General features: G+C 35.4%; 2 protein-coding genes across 4 annotated transcripts; one reads left to right on the forward strand and one right to left on the reverse strand.

The window, feature by feature from the left end:
* Positions 1-2,677: 2,677 nt before the first annotated feature.
* Positions 2,678-13,442, reverse strand: LOC136822349 (uncharacterized). Of its 3 annotated transcripts, none has more exons than XM_067078627.1 (8): positions 13,314-13,442; positions 8,283-8,370; positions 7,396-7,911; positions 6,924-7,143; positions 4,940-5,198; positions 4,244-4,400; positions 3,847-4,058; positions 2,678-3,647 (listed from the first exon to the last, which is right to left on the reverse strand). In XM_067078627.1, exons 2-8 carry the CDS (start codon positions 8,338-8,340, stop codon positions 3,147-3,149), a joined length of 1,923 nt encoding a protein of 640 aa, XP_066934728.1. In that variant the 5' UTR covers positions 8,341-8,370; positions 13,314-13,442; the 3' UTR covers positions 2,678-3,146. The 3 variants fall into 3 exon arrangements, with proteins under 3 accessions (XP_066934728.1, XP_066934800.1, XP_066934869.1); XM_067078699.1 differs by lacking the exon at positions 13,314-13,442 and adding an exon at positions 11,971-12,177; XM_067078768.1 differs by lacking the exon at positions 13,314-13,442 and adding an exon at positions 9,876-9,899.
* Positions 13,443-13,739: 297 nt separating this feature from the next.
* Positions 13,740-16,680, forward strand: LOC136822840 (uncharacterized). Its single transcript, XM_067079186.1, has 3 exons — positions 13,740-14,568; positions 15,300-15,403; positions 16,023-16,680. The coding sequence occupies exons 1-3, from the start codon at positions 14,190-14,192 to the stop codon at positions 16,443-16,445; spliced, it is 906 nt and encodes a 301-aa protein (XP_066935287.1). The 5' UTR covers positions 13,740-14,189; the 3' UTR covers positions 16,446-16,680.
* Positions 16,681-17,200: the final 520 nt, after the last annotated feature.

The raw sequence follows: 17,200 nt of genomic DNA on the forward strand, positions 1-17,200 counted from the left end.
CATAACCTAAGAATGCTGTAAGAATATTTTAGGATGATTTTCCCCTAAAAGTTAAGAATATCCATGATGAATAAATGGATTTACACCATTCTTATATAAAAAAGCGTGTACCTCCTGAGTACATTCACTTGTATCTGTTGTATCTTTCTTTGGAACTAACAACTATCTGACTAACCATTTCATCTTACATACTTCCATACCACTGATCAGCCTCTTGTAAAACTCCTTTTGTCTTCAAAAAGGAAGAAAGATACTCTTTCCCGAGTGTTTTTTTTTTACATTTTTTAAAAACATTTGTTGTTTCTCTCAGCTTCCTGACTTATGGGGAGAAGAGGAACTTATTTTTCAGTTTCTTTTTTTTTCCTTTTAACTTTAGGTTTCTTGAGTGCGAATTTCTCGTTCTTTGCACGATCCCACTGCTAAGAAATGAAAAAGAAAGAAGATCCTTCTTCTTCTTCCATACTCGTCAGAAGTTCGCGTGAGAGTTCAAGCTCAAATGAGATTTTCTATCTTCGAGTAACAAACCTCAAAGTTAGCCTGTGAAAAATCTCAAACATTTTCTATCTACATTTTTTTTTAATATTTGGAGGATTACATTTCTTTTTTTCTTATTGACGAAAAGAGATGTTTGTCCAAAATTGGAGACGGAAAGCTTCAATTTGAACCTTTGTGAACCATAGATAATATGCACTGTTGCTTTTCAAAATTCTTTTTGAATTTTCTTGACCCGCTTAGCCTTGAAATTGAATTGATTGTCTCACTTTTTCTTTCCCCTATTTGGAGAGCAAAAGAAATAATTAGAAAAATTCAATGTGTCGGAAAATGAAATGTTTTAACATTATGAAGAAAACGGTAAATTATTCATTTTCCTTTCTATTCATTGATTACTTTCTACATTTTGTATATTATTTCTCGTTGCCATGGCTTCATGACTAGTCTCGCTAAAACTATCGAAAGTTTGGAAAATTCTGCTTCTCAGTGCTAATTATTTTCCAAAGGTCATTCAACAGTGAAATTGGAGTCATTAAAATTAAAATTATGCAATTTTTACTCGTGTAGCATAGGGAGGGTGTAGCTTGCCCTATCTTGCATTAAAATGGCTGTTTTTTTATTGCTAAAAAATAACTTTTTGACAGCTTAGTCATTTTCACAACACTAAAACTACTGTCTACGCACGGCTTCAACCACTAATAAAGAAAACCTGTTTCAAGCGGGCATGTCTCTGGAACCCAAGGATTTTCAGGGACTCTTATAATTTCCGCTGGGGCTTAATCCTTGTAACTAGAAGACCACTTTCACAAATTTTTTATCATAATTATTCAAAAGCGAACTTAAGGGACTGAGAATAAGTTTATGTTGACCAAATTGGATCAAACGCGCAAGATATGATTTTTTTTGAAAGGGTTAATTAAGATGTGAATAATTCCATATTAGAAATTATGTATGCCAAATTAACTTCAGGTGTCATTATATAAGACCTTATTATATTGATTCATCGGAACAAGTGAAATCATCGAAATCACTATTACCAATCACTAAAAGTAGTGAATTAATTTTCGCAAGGTTTATTTTCAAGAACTTTCGCCAGTTGCTGACTCGCGAATTTTTTCAAATTAATATTTTTCATTTTTTATATCATTTTTGGCTGATTGTGGAAAATAAATCCAAAAAATAAAAAAAAAAGTTAGCGATTCTTTTACCTCGCAAAATTGAATCTTGAATTGAGCAAAATTTTCTACCGGGGACGATATTTTGGTAAATTTTTCCCGGTGGGAAGGGGTCCTAGTGGGTATGTGAGAAGGGGGTGTGATTAAAGAAAAATGAAAAAGAAATTGCTAACCGAATTTGACTCTCTGCCCTCTAATCTCCAAGCCGATTCTGATTACTCTGCACTGGCACGTATACACTCCAAAGATATGGCTCCATAAGAGCGAACCACCTTGATCTTTTTCATCCACATTTAGGATTAATATCAAATGAGTTTTTGAGCACGGTGATCGACTAATAAAGAAAAACAATCGCACCAAAACAAAACGTCAATCACAAACAGTAAAACCCAGTCTCCTTTCTTCAAAAAGCAATGTGGCTACAAACGTTTTGGTTGAATAACAAGAAGGTCAGATCCACCACCTTCGCATGTCTTGCGAGTCGACCGAAGTTTCGGATGAACCTTCTGCTCAACGTTCAGAGTCATTTTGCTATTTAACTGATGAAAGAAAATTCATGACAGCTTTTTCATAATTTTTTTTTGACAGTTAAAATCATAAATAAATTGTTTGATCCTTATATTGATTTTCAAAAATTCGCGGAACAATGTCAAAGTTTTCAGTTTTCAGACATATCCAGTGGTCTTTGCATTGAAGATGATTTTCATTTTTTTCGAGACAAAATAAAATCCCCCTCATTCAAGATTTAGCATCTGCCATTTTTGAGACGCCCTTCTATAGAAAGTGGGTGGGATATTGTTAAATCAATATCAACTTTGCACTAGGGTGCTCATAAAAAGACATATGTTTACAAAGTAGCGTTGCATCTAAGGTTATTTATAATTTATGAGAACATTTAAGTTCACAGTTATGCCCCCTTGGGTAAATTTTTTGATCAAAATAACCTTTTTATCTGTTAAGTTGTTCCCAATTACTAAGCTGTCATGTTTTATTGGAAACCTTCTCACTGGTTTAAATCAATTCCAATTATTTTCTATTTTTAATCATACAATTTTATTTTTAGTATAACTTCAAAAAAACTTCGTTTCAAAATAGAATAATATTTACAAATTTTCTTTTCAAAAAATATACCCACCCCGTCGCTATGTTTTGGATTTTGCCTTGTATCGCAAAGAATAGTTTGGGACAATTCCCCTTTCTGCATTAAATATGTAAATATATTCTCAAAGCAGCATCAAGTAAATTTTAGTTATCTAAAAGAATATTTACTTAGGTCATTAGTTTTCAAAAGTCCCTCTGATTCTTTAGAAATCATCAAGGCTGATATCAGTAGTAACTTCTCTATAATGTTGCCTTACAATGAATAATAAGGGTCTATCGAGTTGTTTCTTGCTCGTTTGCTAAAAAGGAGTTCTTAAAGTTCTTAAGTGGTTAAGTCGAACAAGAGCCATCTCACTGAGCATATTCTCCTTGAAAATTTCATTTGTCGTTACTCTCCCTGCTCTGATTATGTCTTCTTGTTTGATTCCAATAATGTCTCTGCTGTTTCAAAAATAACAGTTCAAGACCACTTTTCAATTCTGAATCTGGCAACAATTGATCCTCAACTAGTTCATCGTCCACCTCCAGATCTGACCAAGAATCCTCCTTATCTGTGTAATAAGACGCCTCACTTTCACTTTCCTCCCTTTCCTGAGTATACACACTCTGTCCGCATTCACACGCTTCGTAAACAACATCTTCAACATCATCATTGGTTTTGAGCGCTTGGAATTTGCCTCGATGAGCAGAATCTGGCCAGGTTGCATCTACTGTGTGATTCAAGAGTGTTTTACCGTTATTGTTTTTGTTTTGTTTGGGTGGTGGAGGTCTTCTGTTGACATGTTTTGCCAGGATTATGATTGCAGTACCGATAACAAAACTTCCGACGATTAATCCGAAGATGGTTGCCATGGGACTGCTTTTAGCATGCACTGGTACCTGAAAGAGTGTTTGAAACCATTTTATAAGAGTTCAACTCTGACTGTCATCTTAATACTTTGATGAGAAAGACCCTATCTTTTAGTCAAATTGTAAAATAAAAAAAAATACTAGATGTCTTTTCCGGAGAGCTACAGTATTCTTATAAACTTGCCAATACGCATGCGAGTGTTAGAAAAATGAGCAAGCCTTTTTGTACCTGTATAGTTTTAATGATTGCTTTCGTTCTTTCTTTTTTGTTCGTCTCATCTTCAACGCCCCCGGTTGCTTTCATAAACGCCTTCATCATTTCCTCACTTTGGCGTAAACTTTCTTGATCCATTTCACCACCGCCACCGGGTCCGCCCTGACCACCCATGTCTTCTTCTAAGTTTGTTCCTGTTGATGGTTCGGCTGAATTGTACGCAGTGACTGTCAAAAATGAATAAAAAAGATTTCATTTACCACGAAGCGTGTTTCTGGCAAAAATACTGAAAAACAGTTTTTCGATTCTCCCATGATTTGTAGATCTCTGTAGAGGCTTGTCTTCACAACAAGATGAAACTTTATACAAACTGAAATTAAATTTCTGTGAATCGAGGAGGCTTCTTGCTTACCTGCCGGCTTGTTAGGTTCATAATAACAAAGAAACAACATGTGATCTTTTTGAAATCGATGAATACCAAAAGGGTAAGCTCCTTCTTCGTAATCGGCATTCCCTCGATCTTCATCGTCCCATTTGATGAATTCACTTGTCGCTCTCATATTCTGAACCTAGGGAGAAAGTTTGGTCAAAATGTTATCGCATTATGTGATTGGTTGAAAGGTTCGTTTGGTATTCTCGTGGTCTGGGCCTGAGGGAAACTCTTCTTCGTCTTTCAGGCAGTAACTAATTTATGCATCCCTCAAACAGAGGCTATAAACAGATTTGATATTTACGTAAAATTCAAATTCATTACCATGTTTATTATAGAACGATAAATATTGAGCTTTTCCAGAAAAAATCTGTATGCCCCCTGTTGAGGAGGTCCCACTCTTTGTGGCTGTTGATCCTGTTACCACCTGGAATTCCAGACGGTTTAAACCCCTCTGGAATTCTGAAATTATGAAGAGTTAAGTAAGATGGAACTCCAGTTACTTTTGACATTGTATATCTCCATGGAATTCCACTACTTATCAAACCTTGGAACGGAAATAGACCTCCTCAACAGGGGGTATACAGTTTTTTTCTGCAATGGTACAACTACAAGACAGATTTTCCATGCAACTATCTCGTCGAGGGAAATGGTGATCAATAAAATAATTTTTCTTACCTTCTGGCAATTGATAGACTTGTAGGCGAATAAGAAAAAAGGCTTTTTAGTTGGCAATGCGATCTGGTTATCTTTTATGCCCTTGTCACTACAGCAGAAGTAAATCTTTGTATCCTCTGTATATTCGCCCTCGGGAAGGGCGCCGCCCTTGTCATCTTGGTTATCCGTGTTTTCATCATCCCAAATAACGAAACCTTGATCCAAACCTTGTGGACATAACGGACCACGTTTGTAAATGCAATATCGACCAGCTGGCCATCTGAAATGAAATCAAATTCGATATGAAGCAGCTCTTCATTTATGTGAAGAACAACAGTCAAATATGGAAAATCATGTTTTCCTCTGAGACTAAGACGAACCCTTTTAATATCTGAAGAAGCTAATTAAATTCAGAAACAACGCATGTTAAGCTAAAAGTCAAAAAACATTCAAACCAAAAAAGAAATCATATCACCAACTCAACGAGACAAGGACAAAACAAACTCAACAAAAATGAAAAAGCTTTAAAAACCCTCCTCCCATCCCCCCCCCCCCCAAAAAAAAAATAAACAAACCGACAAATAGACAATTTACAACCGACAAAAATACAATTTAGCCAGGTCGCTACTGGGGAAAATAAGCCGTAATTTTTTCCAAATCTTACAGAAACTCAGAGAAAACCACTTGATGATTCTTGTTATAACCCTGTTATACTTTAACTTAACAGGGCTAAACTATCTCTCTTACCTTATTTTGACATAGCAAGAGTTAGTTCGTCCTTAAAGAATTTTAGCTTGGAGGGTTAACTTTTAATGGACCGCATCTGTATGAATTCTTTTTCGCGTAAAAAACTTTCTAGTAGGGGGGGGGGGGTGCGAAAAAATATTGGGCCTTATAAGGGGGGGTTCGAAAAGTTTTCCAGGTTAGGGGAGAGGGTGCAAAAATTTTTTTGGATTTTTCAAAATATCCTCCACTCCCCCCTAGTAGATACTTTCTGACCACTCCCTTACCACCTTGTCTCAATGCACGGTCCATTAAAAGTTAACCCTCCAAGCTAAAATTCTTTAAGGACGAACTAACTCTTGCTATGCGGATGATTTCAGCACCAAAACAAGAGTAGAATATGGTTGAAGGCATATTGCTGCTACAAAAAGAAGGCGCACAATTTCAAAGGAAAAGTTGTCTCTTTTATCAAAAAGCCTAACACCAAGACGACCATTGATGTTTCTCAATTAAATGTCTAGAAAAGTAATTCGATCACCAGAATTTTCGAAATTTTAATTTCAATTCTGGAGGATAAATCGACTCAAATCTTTCTAAGAAAATATTATTATCGTTGATGGTAAGAAGGCCATCTATGAGGCGAAAAGCGTTGCTAAACCGTCTAACTTTATGAAGATTTTCTTTTTTCAAGCTCTTAATCCATTTTGACTCAAAAAGATAAAGAGAAAGATTAGCCATGAATGGTGCCGGATCCGACCCCATTGGAATTCCAATGATCTGACGGAAAATGTTATCGCAAAAGTGAAATAACAATTCCCCATTAGATATGAGAGAGCCTCTTTGAAAAGATCTTTTCAAAATTTTACGCTGATATTACTTTTCCTCGTCACCCATCTTGCACTAGTACCAGAAACAGAAATTATATCATTAGCACCTCCTTGAATACTAAATTCGGAAAGAGTGTTCAACACATCGAGTAAGTGTGGAATTTTGGTATATAGGGTATATATATAGGGTATTTGCTTTCTTTTTGATGGGCTAGCGAATGAAAAATTAACTCTAGATTCTTGGCCGGCGAAAACCGAACGATAACCGAGTTATTGATTAGCGTGTACTTGAGGCGACGAACCGAATTTTTAGACCAGCGAATTGTAATTTTTTCGTGCCTTGGACCGGCAAAATTCGCCGTTCGCTAGGCCTAAATAAGACTGTAATAGACATCCAATTCTCACTCTCTGATCCACCAGAACAAAATAGAATAGGAAAAAGCCAAGCAACTTACTCTCCTTCACCTTCAAAGTCATCTTTGATACAAAACTCATGACTGATTCCATCTTCAGAGAAATTTGCAGCTAAATGAAAATTATCTGATCTTTGGTTCTCAGTCCCATCATCTTCGGTGTCATGGTAACGAAAACCTGTCTTCCAACGGGTTTTGTCACTCGTTGGACACCCTGTCACTGGCTTCGGAAGGCCGTATCGTCCCTTTGGCCAATTCACAACTACGAGAAAAAAGTAAATTGTTTTGCATATTCATAGGAAGCTGGACGATTCTAACCTTATCAGGTATTTTGAATCTTGATACTAGGACGAACAGTTAACAGCAGAGGCTGAATTTTGACAGCACTTTTATCATAGCTAATCATAGTTCTCATTGGTCTTCTAGCCCTTGCGCCCAGAGGAACAACCATATCATCATGTGATATGGAAGTTAAGTTATAAAAAAGTAATAACTCAAGTGGTCTTTTCCTCACCTTCGTTTGGCGCGCTTTCTTCATCATCACTACTCTCACTGCCATCTTGATTTCCGCTTTTCTTTTCCGTTGGAAAACTAAACGACGAGAGTGTTTTGATAGAAGACATCTCTTTCTCTTCACGGCTGTTAATCTTTTGAAACTTCGGATACGCTGACACGACATCCACCTGGCTGTCAGCTTTCACCTGATTACCTCCCTCTCCAATAGCATTCTCCTTTAGTACTGCACTTTTTTCCAACACTACGCTTCCCGTTTTGCTTCTTGTCGATAAAATGTCCGAATTTTCATCGTCGGCGCTCCGACGCGTGGCCTTTGTGGACGCATGATGTAATATTTCCTCTAGCTCCTCCTCTTCGACGCTTCGCTTGTGGTCCAATTTGTTTTTCTCTTCATGATATGAATCTACGTAATCTTCTTCTGGTGTGATGCGTTTGAAACGACGAGCGATCTCCTCGTCGTGTGCTTGGTATGGAGAATGAGTGATAAAGTTCAGGAAATTGGAGAAAATGTCTCCTAAGAAAAGAAGATGAAAAGGATTAATCTTAAACTAAAACAATGCATTTCAACAATGATCATACCAGGTTCTACATAGTATTGGATGTTTTCAGCGGGTAGAAATTGAAGAATTCAAAAGCAAATATGTTCTGGTCATATTTGATAAGGAACCTGATTGATATGAAACAAGTGTTCAATTAACGAAGAGCATAAAAATATAGCAATCAGCAAATTTTTGAGCAAGGACCACAACAAAAACCTTCATGGTAGTTTCCACTTAACAGTTGAAGTCAAAATGGTCAACAAAACTGTTGAATTTTCTGGCTCTATAAAAATATATTACGTAGCTGTCCCTTCTAATTTTTATTTTAAAGGTCAGTGTCACGAACCTTGTACACAGGTGATGATAATGATGATAAGAACCAATCGACCAACAAATCTATCCATTACCAAAAGAACTTGTCATCTTTACCAAGTCTGTTAGTTTATATGAAAAGAAAAGAAAGAATTGATTATACAGGGTAGTTACTAAAACTGCTGACTGCAGACTGCTTGATTATTGTAAGACGATATTAACTTATTAGTGTAGGAAGAGGGAAGCAAATTGATTTCAAAGCGCATTATTTAATTTACTGCTTAAAAATATAATTGATTACCATGAAATGATCACGAATTTTGTTTACCCCTTTAAATCAATCTTCTCAACTGAAATCACCTGCATGTTCAGTGAATTCTCACTAATCTCTTGTTTATACCCCTGTGTCATAGACCCGCTGGGAGCCCAGCCCCACTGGAAAGACTGAAAAAAATTCGTCTTCAGCCCCACTTGGAAATTAACTTTTATTTCATCCCCTTTCGAAATTCAATGTTTAAAAGTTGCACTTCAAAACCATTGCCACTGAATTTTTTAACCTTGGAACAATAGAATTTCTATCCCCACTGAGAAAAAAAAGTTCCACCGGGGCTGTGAGACAGGGGTGTTTGTTTAGATGATACTATCCATCTTCATTTCACTTAGTATATGGTATTTCTACTTTCAGGCATTTGCTGACGGAAGTTTCAGGATTTCTTCCATGCTTCTCCTGCCTCGTGTTTACTTTTTTCTATTCTTAGATAACTAGTAGACTGGGTTATAAACTATAATTAACTTGGGTACAATATAACTGTTTTTTATCACTGGGAGCCTCAAATTGAGTTGAATATCCTGTAACGTCTTGGGTTTCTTTTCTTCGAGCAAAATTGCAGTATTTTATACTCAATTGTTACAGCTTAAACAGGCTTCCGAGACCCAGTATTGTTCTTGATTGTTATTATGGTTATTGGCAACTTTAAAGAAAGTAAAATTTATTTATGTATTATCGGCGATCCAAAAAATATCTGCAATCTGATTGGTTAAAAAGAGTACAATATATCTTGTATTTTACATGTAAAAATATAAATTGACGAAAAGATGTTGTTGCATTGTAGCGGTAGAAGCAATCTAACGTCACTTTGCTACAAAAGTGTCCTCCAACACAAAAAGTGCATTTTTTGGGTCACCGATAAACCAGTTATCAGACATTAGCTCGTACAATATGGAAATATTTCACTTGTTCCGGATTTTCCGTATATTTTCCTCGCCTAAAGGCTCGGAAAATATTGTACGGAAAAATCTCGGAGCTCGTAAAATATTTCTCATATTGTACTCGTAACTGTCCGATAACTATTACTTATCAGCCTTGTTGATTAAGCAATGTAGCAATGATAATGACCTCTCTCTTAAGTTCACACTCACAAATACTGCTCTCAAGAATCAAGCTACTATGATCAGTACCAATCAATTAGTCTTATATTTGCCAAAATATAATCTAAATAGCCATTTGTACTCAAGTAATGACCAATAAATAGGATTATGTAAAAATATTCTTTAAACCAGCGTTGATCGCATGCTTCTTCTTCTTGTTCCTTTTATTTTCTTCATCTTTCTTTGTAATTAAAACTACCTTATTGAATTCTTCAAATCTTCGGCGAATTTGGTCATCGACACGTCTTACTCCCAACCAGGTTTCAACTCACAAAGACCAAAGAATGATACTGTGATAATCATTTGACAAAACAATCCAAAACACGTGTCATATCTTCCTAACACTTTAACTGTAACTTTCTTTTAACAGCCATGTGAGTGTCCTTGCCTCAAAATCAACACATTTTCCATTAAAAATGTCCAAATTACAGAAAAACTCTTTCATATCATTCATGAAGGATATTGATTGCAATAATGATTTTTCCAGATGCGTTCATTGTGTTTCAGTCAAATATTAAATTCAAGGAAACAAAAGCATCAGTCAGCTAGAGTGCTAATAATATCAACAAGTGGTTCTTTTGATTTAAAGTTAAGCAAATTAAGGAAAGGGGCTGGAAAAAAGCCAGACCAGACAGACAGGGACAGAATAATTGAATCATTTATAAAGCCATATCATCTTTAAGAAAGAAATACGCGTTCACAGTCATCAATTTTAATGCTAGAGATTCTTCACGATTTATTGTAAAAACAAATCATTAAACTAAAACTAGTTCAAATTTCCTCTTCTTTTTCTTTTGCAGAGATCTCAACAGTGTTGGAAACGCGTCGTCGTCGAAACGTCTCTGAAACCCTGGTAACACGAAGAATAGAACAGAGAGGTATTCTTTTATTTTCTCGTACATGGTAAACAGAGATCTTGAATCTGTTGTCAGAATCGTCCCACATCTAACCCCCATCTAACCCACGTCGTCCCATATGTTTTGTATCGGATGCATAACACAACTGGACACAAAGCAAATGATTGGTTCCAACTTTAACTAAGTGTACACTAATTTGTATTTTCTTTTCATTTTTTTCAATGCTTCAATTTCAAGAATTTATATACCGTTGAAAAGGTAATTCAGAGTACTAATTTTTTTGAGAACAATTTTGCTGGTAATGAAAGAAGAAAAATGAAGAAAAAGTTCTTCTTGTGGTCTTACAAACTTAAATTTTGGTACGGAGGTACTTTGAAGCCTCCTACAATCAGTTATATATTTATTTTTCATAAAAAGTGATTGCATCCAAAGTTAGAAAGTAAGAAAACGAGCTACTTTATATTGGCTGTGACTTTCGATGCAATATTTTTATCTGAAAAATAATTATATACCTGAAATCAAAGAATATAAACGGTATGATGTGTTATAATTGAAGCATCAATGAAAAATGGTAAACAAAACAAGAATTAGTGCAAGCTTTTTCAAATCTCAAACGTCTTCAAATATTTTGAATCAAATGAGAAAGCTTATTTCGAAAATCATCATGACCAATGCGTCCTTCTAGTCTCAGACTAATCTTCTGAGTGTATATTTTTAAAGGCTACGAAATACTTCTATAGAGACATCATTCAGCTGGTCCAAATTTACATTTTTTTATAAGGAGACGTTTAATCTCATTACATACCTCATCTCAAAAAAAAGATTTGAAATTTAGCAAATTTGTTTAAAATGGTGAGACATTTTCCGATATTTTACCAGCTGCTAAAAGTACAAATTGACTTTTAGGAAATTCAATCTCCCTTCATCATCATCATCAAATATTATCAAATTCAAAAGAATTACATAATTTGAATTTAAAAGAGCATGAACATGCGAAATTCTTCCCCCATTTTCAAAATCTTCACAATTTTCAGATCATTGCCACAGCTCAGATTATTTACATTTTACACTTGTTTAATCAACTTTCTATAGTTTGGTCCGAATTAACATTTATCTAGATTGCGGAAAAATAATCAAAAGCCCGGGTAAAAAGAATGCCTAGAAAGTAAAACAAGTTTTAAGCTATGCTAAAAAATGAGTCGCCCTGACCAAGAAAAATTAGAGACAATTTTGAAAAACTTGAAAAACTTTTTTCTTACTCAGCCAATCCGTCTTATTCTAAGAATACCCCAAAATACAGCTTAATGAAGTCTGATGGTCTTTTGTGTGCTGAAAACTTAAATTTTGTACACGGAAAGTTTTCAATTTTCAAAATTCAGCTGTTTTAAATTCACCCTTGAGAATTTCGAAACTCCTGAGTGAATACAAAAAGCTTACCTTTTTCCCCGCCACTAACAACATCACAAACATTTACACATTTAAACATTCACATCATTTAAATCATTCAATCAAAAAATTATTTCCAAGAAACTCTTGAATCTTTACTGCGTCAATTAAATTCTAATTTAACCGGAAAAATCCAAAAAATATTCGGTATGATTTAAAGTTCCTCGATATAATTTTCTAAAATTTCTAAAGTCAATTGATCAATCTGATCTGTACTCTAAATTTGGCCCACCCTGTGCTCTGATTGGTTCGTTTACTGATTTGCTGCAATCTGATTGGATAGTTTTATTGTTCTTTTTGTTCGTTTTGTTTTGTTAATTAGCTTGAACTGTGTTTTCTTTGTTTTAACAAAACTATGCTTAAATGAGCTTTTTGCCTTAAAATGAAAAATTACACAAATGACCTGAAATGAAAGAATGTACACAAAAATGTAAATTACAAAAAGTTACACAAGATGACCTAAGATGACCTAAATATCAAACTTGATGTTGGTTATTTCAAATATCAAGCGACAAACTGACATTTTGTAGAAATTTACATAAACACAAATATATCAAGCTAGAACAATGTTAATGGATTCCAGGCGTTTGAAAGTAAACAATAGATGATTTATATATTTTTTTTCAAATGTCTGCCATAGTTAATGGAAATCTTCAGTTATCTACTTCACTGCAAATTTTTTTGCTAGTTGCTAAGGAAGGCTCCAGTCCTGAAATAAGCCAACAATTCTTTTCACTATTGTAACAAACAACCCCAGCCTTGACCCAAAAATTGGAGTTGCTAACAAAAAAAAAGTTTAGACTCGAACATTGTATGTCTGTAAGAAGAGAAAAATCAAAATATAATAGCCGCATTCTTTTTCACCGTCCAACATATGTCTGTAAGAAGGCAACGTTAAAATCAGAAATGACATCTAGTTAGTTGCATCGACAAGTTTATCAATTTAACATTACATTCTCACCACCAAAGTCCAAACATGCAGGTGAACCAGTAGAATGCGAGGCCGCCATAAAACAACTGCCCCTTTCCTTACACGCTCTTTTTTATAAGAATGGTGTTTTTCATTTCATCATGATTCTTACCTTTTTGGGGAAAATTATCATAGAATATTCCTACGGTTTTCTTAGATTAGGATCGTAATTCAACCTAAATTTAACATTTAATACATACCTAAACATTCACAGCACTCACTACTCCTTTTGTGGAACATCTGAGGAATAATTAAGAAAGCTTAGCAAAACTTTGCAATTTCAGCCGCGTTCTGACTCATTTTTCGCAAATTTAGGCAAGAATTTCGAAAAAGGAATGATGTGAAAATAATACGATATGCTTACATTAATGAAGTTCTTTGTCATTCAATTTGAACAAATCTCTTTGTCAACAATTTCAACATATAGAAAAGTAGATATCACAATTTCACATTGTTATTCCATTCACAACGAAAACAAACTTCTGAGCAACCTAACCAGCTTTCTTTGTCAAGTAAACTTCATTAAAACCTTAAAGGGTTGGGTACTAAATTGGGCGTGCTTTTAGCATTACCTTGACTTTTCAAAGATTTGATCTATCGCTTGAAACAATTTAATGAAAACCAGGCTTTTAATGCTACACCTTATAATGATGGATGGTTTCTATATGTTAGCGTGATTTTGCTTAATAGTGTCTGGGTAGGCGAGTTGAAGTGATTATGTCGTAATAAGATGTTCAATCATGCGTGCAAAAATTCTGGCATGTTTCTTCAATTTTCGCTACCGCAGATTGCTCGTCTTGTTTGCTTCTTTTTCAATTTCGTTATTTCACGAAAATATTTTTTGCGGTGAAAAAAAATGTTTCGCATGGTTGAGTTTTGTAGATGTTAATTAAATTTGTTTCGTTTACGTTTGTTTCATTTTGAAGAACAAAAGGCCTCTATTGTATAGTAATTAACAAAGTAATTGGAATAAAAATACTCTGTTTTGTCAAGTTAAATTTAGGGATTGCTGAATATCTTTCCAGGCAAGCGTACTTCGTTGCTAATCATTTTCAGCTCTTGTGTTGTGGGCCCGATTTTTTATGTTTTCCTCATTAAATTGTCATCAATGGTAATTTTCAAGAGATTTAGTTGAATATTTTTAGTATAAGATTATAAGATGGTTTTTAATGAACAAGACTTTGGGAGATAATGGTTTGGACATACGAAACATAAAATTTTGAAAGTAACAACAAGAATAATGAGAAATTTTGATTTCTATCAAAGATGTTTTACGTTTTTGATATGTTTACAATTTATAAGAACAATGCAAGTGGCTCAGTCAAGACATGACCGAGAAGTGCAATGCGAGAAAAGTCGAATCGATCATAATGTGACACTAGCCTCTGGTCACCATGCTGGAGTGTTTCTCAAGGCTAACAAATCCATTGTCACCATGAAAAGATGTTTGCAACAGTGTTGTCAAATGAAAGGGTGCGATGTAGCGTTTTTCAGTAACGGTGCATGTTATTCTGTAAAATGTTCATCTATTGATACTTGTGCACCCACAATGAATTCTGATAAACGAATGATGGTGGCCATTTCGTACGTTGCTAAGCCAAAGGTCACGTCCAAACAAGGTTGGTTTTGCCAAAGGTCACGTCCAAACAAGGTTGGTTTTAAAGCTTTCACACTGGTATAACATTTTTTACACCCTTTTTTACACCCTTGTCTCAGTGACCCGGTGAGGTTTTAAAATCCATCGGGATGCCTATGGAAAAATAAATTTCATTGGGTTGAATTTGAGATCTCAAAAACTCACTGGGCTGAGAACTTTTAGAGAGTCTGGTTTTCCTAGAATTCATATGTTTTTCTTTATTTTGACGGGGTTGCCCTAATTAATGCAATTAATAATGCGTAAGACAATAAACATCCAAGTTTTGAGCGGGAGTAGAGCTTTTCAATACATTTTGGCTCATTATCCCACATAGCCATTTCTAATCTCAAAACAGATCGTCCATTCTGCTCTAAAGGGATATGGTAGAAGTGACAATCTGACCTAGTTGTTCAGCCAAAACAATCAAGCCGTGATTCTTCTTGCTTGAAAGCGAAAACGAAAGCGACTTGGTTTTAATGTTTAAGTTTGTGATTGGCTATTGTGCTATTGTTTAGTTTTAACCAATCACAGCACTCAAAAGCTCATCCAAATCGGGATGAAAAAGGTCATTGGGAATGTACAAATCGGGATGAAAAAGGTCAAAGCGGTGTCCCAACCTGGGCAGATTCTCTTACGAAGACTAAGAATTCCGATTACTGAGAGAAACTTGTTTGGAAATACCACTTGAAAGTAATGATCTTATCTTTTTTTCAGTGAGCGTTGACAAAGGCGTGGAGCGCGAAGTGACGGATAATTTGATCGCTGAAGTCACACGTGAAAGTCCTTTCCTTGTTGATGATGATAATTTGGTGGACCAGGTATGTTCTCTTTCAAAGAATATAAAAGGCTGGTCTCAATTTCTAATGAGCAAAAGGTGCCGAAATATATTGGCACTTTTGGGTATTTCAACGTTTTTTCAGAATTTAAAGATCGGGTGAGAATTGCAGTTTCAGTCTTCCACTTTGTTTCATTAGATTTTTCGATTTGGGAGGGGTCCAGGCTATATTCTCAGCCTTATTGGAACATTTTTGAGCTTTTAGATCCTGATATCCTAAGGTCTTAAGTTTTAAAGTCTCATGTTAAAACTTAGAGATAAAACTCTACTTTCCAACCGTACTTTAAAGCACTTAAAAATCACTTGCGGTTTTCAAATTTGAGGGAATTCCTCTTTTGTGCCAAATATTACGGTGGGGATTGAATGTTGTTTTGTTGATCTTTTTGAATATTGAAGAATAGTTGACCTCGTTATCCGATATGTTCATGATTTTGAGAGTCTGGACTTATCATGTACTCGCCGAAAAAAAGAAGTGACTTCACTGAGAAAGATGGAGTAATAGAGCAATACAGGGAATAAAATGCTGTCCTATAATATGGGTGAAAATAGTACCCTTGACGAATGCAAAATAATCATGTTGTAATTTTCTACTCTACCTCTAGAGTCCAGTACCATCCAAACATCATTCTGCATGGAGAGAAACTAAAGACGCCATTTTAGCGGTAATATGTGGGTGTGTAGCCGTGGCGGCGGGCGTTGTGGGCGTGATTATGATGACACGACGCCTTGTTGAAGAAGATGAACATTTCCCGTTTAATGGGAACGGTTGTAGGGAACCTTTACTTGATAAAAATTCCACTTTTTCAAAAGAGAATTTATTACCAACGATATCTGAATGCGAAGATGAGAATTTAACAGGTGCTTTGGACGACTGCGAACATTTCAGAACTGAAGACGAAAATTCACCGAAAGCCTTCGATGATGATCGTAGTAGAAGTGTAGACATTGAAACTTGTACGGACTCGCTCACTCAAACGACCGATCTTTCGGCCAAGCTAACAACCATACGGGAAGAAGGAAAATAACACCAGATGCGATCAGATTTTCATCGTAGGAGATTCATTGTGAATAGGAGATCAGAGTAATATTTGCTTTCTGGAAGCTCTAATGAGGGCAGAGCTGCTTTGGATCAAAACTTTGGAAATTGTGCCGTGTTAAATGAGTTATTTATGATGATGACACTCACATGCAGCCTGGCAAAACGTCAGATTTTTTATACTTTGTAATTTATTATGTAAATAATAGACTTTTTCGATTAAATTCTCTCACGTTTCAAATTCATTTATTTCTCAAAGTAATCCATACGGATTAGGGGGGTATAATGTTTTGAGAGGAACTGTGCTCAGATTGTTCGATAAAAAAAATCAAGAAAACAAAAATTTGTTCAATTTATTGTAAAAGCTTTTCGACTATCGTCATCGTCAGTACAGATTAACTTAAATTAGCTTAACTCTTTCTATACCACTTTAAGTGGATTTACGAGTTTTCAGCGAATCTAAATTTGACCTAACTAACTTGACCTTATGTTTAGAATTTTCCATTGGGTTTTTCTAGAAAAAAATTGAATATGGGGGTGGAGGATATAACAATTGTCAGTGATTTACCCCCCGAACAAAGTGACTTTTGACCCCCCCTCGGGCAACGGGTTTTACCCCCGGACAAGCATCAGTTGACCCCCCGGACAACCCAAATTACCCTCGGACAGAGCAAATTTACCCCCTGGACAAGGCAAATTTTGATGATTTTTCGCTACCCCCGGACAATATATCCTCCAAACCCC

This window comes from Clytia hemisphaerica, unplaced genomic scaffold (assembly GCF_902728285.1).
Source record: "Clytia hemisphaerica strain Z4C2 unplaced genomic scaffold, Clytia hemisphaerica genome assembly, whole genome shotgun sequence".
NCBI classification, from domain to species: Eukaryota; Metazoa; Cnidaria; class Hydrozoa; order Leptothecata; family Clytiidae; genus Clytia; species Clytia hemisphaerica.

Bases quoted from the DNA above. Each gene is read 5' to 3' on its own strand.
- LOC136822349 (XM_067078627.1), bottom strand. From the start codon at position 8,340: ATGGATAGATTTGTTGGTCGATTGGTTCTTATCATCATTATCATCACC. The intron at 7,912-8,282 runs GTTCGTGACACT...TTCTTTTCTTAG, and splicing joins TATCATCACCTGTGTACAAG to GAGACATTTTCTCCAATTTC. The intron at 5,199-6,923 runs GTAAGTTGCTTG...ATTTCATTTCAG, and splicing joins GACTTTGAAGGTGAAGGAGA to ATGGCCAGCTGGTCGATATT.
- LOC136822840 (XM_067079186.1), top strand. From the start codon at position 14,190: ATGAGAAATTTTGATTTCTATCAAAGATGTTTTACGTTTTTGATATGT. The intron at 14,569-15,299 runs GTTGGTTTTGCC...TCTTTTTTTCAG, and splicing joins AAAGGTCACGTCCAAACAAG to TGAGCGTTGACAAAGGCGTG. The intron at 15,404-16,022 runs GTATGTTCTCTT...CTCTACCTCTAG, and splicing joins ATGATAATTTGGTGGACCAG to AGTCCAGTACCATCCAAACA.